The sequence below is a fragment of the Bison bison genome, unplaced genomic scaffold (assembly GCF_000754665.1).
Source record: "Bison bison bison isolate TAMUID 2011002044 unplaced genomic scaffold, Bison_UMD1.0 scf7180017864276, whole genome shotgun sequence".
In the NCBI taxonomy this organism is placed as follows: Eukaryota; Metazoa; Chordata; class Mammalia; order Artiodactyla; family Bovidae; genus Bison; species Bison bison.
Window position 1 is genome coordinate 548,693 of NW_011494848.1, and position 6,989 is coordinate 555,681.

Consider the following 6,989-nt stretch of genomic DNA (forward strand, 5'->3'; position numbering starts at 1 on the left):
CAAGATCACTACGTGAGATTCATTATTTCACTTCATAGGTGGTCTTGCTCAAAAGCTTGTGCTTGGTGCTGGACACGGCCCTGCTCCGCTGGCATAAGTGCTGATGTATATACAAAGGACATGCAAGGGGAGATGCAGAGTAGGAGATGAACCAGTGACCTGAGCCAGCGTAGAAACAAGGCCTCAGAAATGCAGAGCTCCTGGTGGGGACTGGCACCTCTCCTCCTCTAGGACAGGAATATATATCTGATAAAAACTGAGATGTGTGGGAACTTAAGACTGATCCATGTGCCAAATAAATGAGGTGTCCTTAAAATGGTGCTGGGGTAGATGAGGGAGAGGTGGGGAAGGAAACCAGTGAAAGAATAGACATCTCTGCAGGACTATACCCCAGGTTTCCGGGATACTTCTGGACTGACTCCATCTGTCATCAAAGTAGGCTCTGGAAGAGCACAAAAAATGTTCAAATGTTAACTGCAAAAGGAGACCTACAGAAAGAAGGTAAATTAGCTAGAAAACTATACTGTAAGCCAAATGTCATGATTTTAAAATGGTGCAATGGAAAGCACAGTTTGGAGTCATGCGTTTTTCTTTACTGGTTAGGAGACCCTGGGCAGGTGAGAACATGCTTAACTTTATATGTGTCTCAGTTTCTATAGAATAAAAACTACAATAGGTCTGTATGGGAGGTTCTGTATTAGTCTTCTCATCTATTAAGTGGAGATAACAATAGTACCTCTCTTGTTGGGTGCTTGGGAGAATTAAATCGGTTTATATATGTAAGTGCTTAGAATAGTGCATAGGCTAGGCTAGGCTAAGTCACTTCAGTCGTGTCCGACTCTTTGCGACCCCATAGACGGCAGCCTACCAGGCTCCCCCGTCCCTGGGATTCTCCAGGCAAGAACACTGGAGTGGGTTGCCATTTCCTTCTCCAATGCATGAAAGTGAAAAGTGAAAGTGAAGTCGCTCAGTTGTGTCCGACCCTCAGTGACCCCATGGACTGCAGCCTTCCAGGCTCCTCCATCCATGGGATTCTCCAGGCAAAGAGTACTGGAGTGGGGTGCCATTGCCTTCTCCGGTCTAGTGCATAGTAAGCATTAAATAGGAGTTAGCTATTATAATTAACAAATAAGCTAATACATTTTGCTCACAGCATGTATTATTCTCTAAAATGGCTTTTTTCAAAGCTCTACACCCACCTCCTAGAGTAATGAAAATAAAATATAAACAAATGAGATCTAATTAAGCTTAAAAGATTTTGCACATCAAAGGAAACCATAAACAATATGAAAAGACAACCCACAGAATGGGAGAAAATATTTGCAAATGAAGCAACTGACAAGGGATTAATCTCCAAAACATACAAAGACCTCAATCAAAAAATGCAGAGGATCTAAACAGACATTTCTTCAGAGGGTACAGATAGAAGGCCAAAAAGTACGTGAAAAGATGCTCAACACTGCTGATTACCAGAGAAATGAAAATCAAATCCACAATGAGGTATCACCTTATACTGGTCAGAATGTCTATCATTGGTTCAGTTCAGTAGCTTAGTCATGTCCGACTCTGCGACCCCATTGATTGCAGCCAACCAGGCCTCCCTGTCCATCACCAACTCCTGGAGTTTACTCAAACTCATGTCCATCGAGTTGGTGATGCCATCCAACCATATCATCCTTTGTCATTCCCTTCTCCTCCCGCCTTCAATCTTTCCCAGCATCAGGGTCTTTTCAAATGAGTCAGTTTCTTCGCATCAGGTGGCCAAAGGATTGGAGTTTCAGCTTCAGCATCAGTCCTTCCAATGAATATTCAGGACTGATTTCCTTTACGATGGACTGACTGGATTTCAAAAAGTCTACAAATAATAAATACTGGTGAGGGTGTGGAGAAAAGGGAATGTAAATTGGTACAACCAACTGAGGAGAACAGTATGGAGGCTCCTCAAAAACTAAAAACAGAGCTACCAAATGATCCAGCAATCCCACTCCTGGGCTTATATCAAGGGAAAAACCATAATCCAAAAGGATACATGCTCCCCAGTGTTCACTACAGCATGACTTAAAATAGCCAAGACATGGAAGCAACCTAAATGTCCAATGGCAGAAAAATGGATAAAGAAGATATGGTAGACATATACAATGGAATATTACTCAGCCAAAGACAACAATGGAACAATGCCATTGGCAGCAACATGGATGTACCTAAAGTTGATCATACTAAGTGAATTAAGTCAAAGACAAATATCATATGATATCACTTATATGTGGAATCTAAAAAATGATACAAATGAACTGGTTTACCAAACAGAAATAGATTCACAGACTTAAAACTTATGATTCCCAAAGACAAAAGGTGTGTGTGTGGGAGGGGTAAACTGGAAGTATGGGATTAACATATAGACACCACTGTTAATAAATATAAAACAGATAATCAACAAGGATCTACTGTATAACACAAGGAACTCTACTCAATGTTCTCTAATAACCTATATGGGAAAAGAATCTGAAAAACAATGTGTGTGTGTGTGTGTGTGTGTGTGTGTATAACTGAATCAATTTGCTGTATACCTGAAATATTTTAAATCATTTATTCTCCAATATAAAATAAAAATTAAAAAAAAGTCTTTACTGGACAATAGGTGAGATGACCTTAACCATTGTGACTGTATAACCAACAGAAATTTACTCCAAAATTTCATTTATAAATTGGGTGCCCAAATAATAAAAAGGGGAATTAAAAATAAGAGCTGCACGAGGCAGTGGCTTTGTGTCTCCTCAGCAGAGTACAGTAGTTAGAAACACAGAATGTGAAACCAGAATGCTTGGGTTCCAGTTCTGTTTCTACCACTTCACTACTTGTGTGAAGCAAGTTATTTTACCTTTGTGCCTCAGTTTTCTCCTCTTAAAACAGAGATACAAGGATGTACTTCACAAGGTTGCTGAAGTAAAGGAGCTAACAAAGCGCTTCAAGCAGTGTGGGGTACCTGGTCAGTACCACCATGATCATTTTCAGCTCAAACACTGCCTCTTCAGACAGCCTGTTCTTTCTTAGAGCATCCAGTACTCGTCACAATTGGTAAATATTTTTTCTTTACGATTTGTACTTCATTAAGACAGGGAATCTGCCTTATTTATTACTGTACACTCAGCACCTAGCACCGTGCCTGATACAGCACAGGTACTCAGTAAATACTGAATGATTTCGAGAAGTAGATATTAGAAAGGTGAGGTGCTGTGCCAAGGCAGAAAAGACGACAGCTAGGATTTGTACCAAGGTTCTAAGCGCCTACTTGGCTGCATGATGAATAATCTGGTCTTTGCATCTCCTGCCTGAGGCTTCCAAAGCACTCATATGAGTATCTTAGCTGAGTCCTGTTTTTCCGCTTCTAATTCTCCTACCTGTCATCTTAGCGAACAATGCCTTCTCTTCACACATATGCAATTCCTCACTTTTCCTGAGCTCCTTCACTGCTGTGCCCACAGGATAAGCTCAGTGCAAGAGAGTAACCACTGTGACCACACAGGAGTGTGGCTGGAGCCACTCTGCATTCTGTACACTTTCACTGAAGAGATGACTCTACGGGAAACAGGTCGGCTGGGTATCCTCTTACCTGATCTGTTGTGGCTGGTGGTGGCAGAGCTGCAGAAATGGAGAGCATCCGCAGGGAGGCCGCCAACTCCTGAGGAGGTAGAAAGAAGTTGGGGACCACAATGGGCTCTGGGCTGTAAAGGTAGTTAAGGGACACAAATACCTGGAAATCGTCTCCTGACCAGTATCCTTTGACCTCAACCACTCTTTTATGCCCCCCAGCCCCACCCAACTTACTCCTGTCCATGAATCCTTTGCTCAAGTGGTTCCCTATGCTGAGGAGGCCCTGTGAACTCCGTTACAATATAGATATAGATCAGTTTATACTTTACAGGTCAGTTCAAATCTCACCTTCTCCAGGAAGCCTTCTCTAAATTATAGCCCACAATGATCCCTCCTTCCTAGTCCAGAGCACAGTCTGAAACAAAGGCTAATGCTTAATCTGATATGATTCTCCATTCGTTTCCCTCAGTATTCACTAAGCTTTGCAAAGGCAGAGGCACTGTACTTCCTTCAGTCACCTCACAAACTCCCTAGAGCCCGCGTGAGGCTGACAGGCAGCAAGCACTGGATGATTCTTGCTGAGGGCCTGCTGGTCAGAGCCTGACAGACGGGGTCAGAGTGGGAAGGCAGCTCCAGGCCAGTGCCTCAGGCTGGAAGGTGGTGCCGGGCACCGAAGGAGGGCCTGTCCTACGTTCTGTGCTCACATGCAGAAATGGCTCTGATTGGGCACAGCTGACCCACCATTGCAACGTGGGCTCTGGAAGGCAGGTATTGGACTTTCACTTCTCTGTATGCTCTGGAGAGACCCAGTACTACTGGTTCAAAGTGCCGATTGAATTTGGGAGGGGAATATCTTGTTGGCCCCTCCTCGAGGCTTGCAGGATCTTAGTTCCCCGACAGGGATTGAACCTGGGCCATGGAATGAAAGCACCGAGTCCTTACCACTGGACTGCCAGGGAATTCGAGGGAGGGGACTATTTTGATGGTCTACATTTTTGTTTCTGTTAAGTAAGCTAAGTATGGTTCTGATGCAAACTGGTCTAATACTGTTCTAATGCTAGACTTTGAACTTGAGGAGGGCAAATATGAGCTGTTTTTCACACTACATTCCTGTCACCTAGTATAGTACCTGGGACACAATAAATGTTTAATAAATATCTACAGAATGAGTGGGAGTGGAGTTGGAGACCATGATGAAAAGAACCCTTTAAACTCAGACATCCTCTGAGACCTCAGTGAGGTAGGGCCTAGCTGTTGTTGCTGCTCTGACTGCTGGGGACTCCGCCTGAGAGTCAGCTGATACTGTGGGGAGAACAGCTCTGCTGTGAGGTGTCCAGGGTGTGTTTGAAACACAAAGCTCCCCTTGTCAGCCCAGCAACCACCTGCCTTTCTAAGGGTCCTACTCGAGCAGTAATCGGTCTCACATTAGATGGTAACTTCAGGCAAGTTCACATTTTGGGTGTGTTCCTTCACCTATTCAGATCAGATCAGTCGCTCAGTCGTGTCTGACTCTTTGCAACCCCATGGATCACAGCACGCCAGGCCTCCCTGTCCATCACCAACTCCTGGAGTTCACTGAGACTCACGTCCATTGAGTCAGTGATGCCATCCAGCCATCTCATCCTCTGTCGTCCCCTTCTCCTCTTTCCCCCGATCCCTCCCAGCATCAGAGTCTTTTCCAATGAGTCAACTCTTCGCATGAGGTGGCCAGAGTACTGGAGTTTCAGCTTTAGCATCATTCCTTCCAAAGAAACCCCAGAGCTGATCTCCTTCAGAATGGACCAGTTGGATCTCCTTGCAGTCCAAGGGACTCTCAAGAGTCTTCTCCAACACCACAGTTCAAAAGCACCAATTCTTCGGTGCTCAGCCTTCTTCACAGTCCAACTCTCACATCCATACATGACCACAGGAAAAACCATAGCCTTGACTAGACGAACCTTTGTTGGCAAAGTAATGTCTCTGCTTTTGAATATGCTATCTAGGTTGGTCATAACTTTCCTTCCAAACAGCAAGCGTCTTTTAATTTCATTAGACAGATATAATACCTTTTAAGGATGAAATGATGTTATACATGCAGAGTGCTTAGAATGGTGCCCAATACAGAGCATGTACTCAATCACTGTCAGCTGTTCCTGTCTCCCCAGTTGAGAGGGAAAAGTTACCACTGGTTCCTTCCCCCACTGAAACCTGCTTTCCATCCCCACCTCTGCACTGTCCTCCTAACACAAAAGCCCACTTTCTGCTGGATCCGCCTTAAGCACTGCGGGGGTGACCACCACTCCCTGAAACTGCTGCCCCCATCTCTTGACCAGCCCTCCTCTCTGGTCTCTGCTCCCCCCGCCCTCACGTGCTGGTGGTCCTCAGGGCTCTGTCTCACGTGGCTCTCCCTGCCAACCTCGTCTGTTTCTAGAAACACTGACCTTTATAGCAGAGCTCCAAGCCGGCATGTCCTCCTCTCATAGGCAAAATGCAAATATGCAAAATGGAAATCTGCCTTTTCCCTCCAGATTAACTTTGTGCGCTGTTCCCTACCTGGTAAATCACCTACTTGTGACAGAAATCTCTAAGTCATATCTTTCTGTTTTTGTCTTTCTCATCCCCTGCCCCTATTTAATCCTATCAAATCCCTCCCCTTCTCCCTCATCATAAAGCAGTCTATGCTTTAGGTGAGACTTTCTTCATTTGTTATTATTACTCCCAAGTTTCCTACCTGGTCTCCTTGCTTCTGGTCTCTCCTGACCTAATCCACCCTCTACAAGGCACTGGGAGAATTCTCTAATGTGTAAATCTGACCAACCATGCACTTGCTTACCACTAACATTTGCTGAACACGGTTTACCTACCAGCACCATACTAAGTAGTTTACATTGTTCATTTAATTTTCACAAAACCCCCACAAGAAAAGTACTGTTTTAATCTGCTACTGTCATCACCTGTCTCCTACCTCATACGGGAACTTCTTGAGGTAGGGTTTGATCCAAACCTCTGTCCTTATTATATAGCACAGTTCAGTTCAGTTGCTCAGTCATGTCTGACTCTTTGCAATCCCATGAACTGCAGCACACCAGGCTTCCCTGTCCATCACCAACTCCCAGAGCTTGCTCAAATTCATATCCATTGAGTCAGTGATGCCATCCAATCATCTCATCCTCTGTCGTCCCCTTCTCCTCCTGTCTTCAACCTTTCCCAATATCAGAGTCTTTTCCAGTGAGTCAGTTCTTCACATCAGGTGGCCAAAGTATTGGAGTTTCAGCTTCAGCATCAATCCTTCCAATGAATATTCAGGACTGACTTCCTTTAGGACTGACTGGTTGGATCTCCTTGCAGTCCAAGGGACTCTCAAAAGTCTTCTCCAACACCAGAGTTCAAAAGCATCAATTCTTTGGTGCTCAGCTTTC

General features: G+C 44.5%; 1 protein-coding gene and 1 long non-coding RNA gene across 4 annotated transcripts in view; one reads left to right on the forward strand and one right to left on the reverse strand.

Moving 5' to 3' along the window:
• Positions 1-6,989, reverse strand: part of C2CD3 (C2 calcium-dependent domain containing 3) — a 128,615-nt gene that overhangs the window by 11,964 nt on the left and 109,662 nt on the right. For all 3 annotated transcript variants that reach the window (XM_010848851.1, XM_010848852.1, XM_010848853.1), the window contains one exon: positions 3,611-3,722. In XM_010848851.1, coding sequence (XP_010847153.1) covers positions 3,611-3,722 — 112 coding nt within the window. The remainder of the gene's footprint in view (positions 1-3,610; positions 3,723-6,989) is intronic.
• LOC104995112 overlaps positions 1-6,989 on the forward strand; it is a 24,318-nt gene that overhangs the window by 7,433 nt on the left and 9,896 nt on the right. The gene's annotated exons all lie outside the window — the stretch shown is intronic.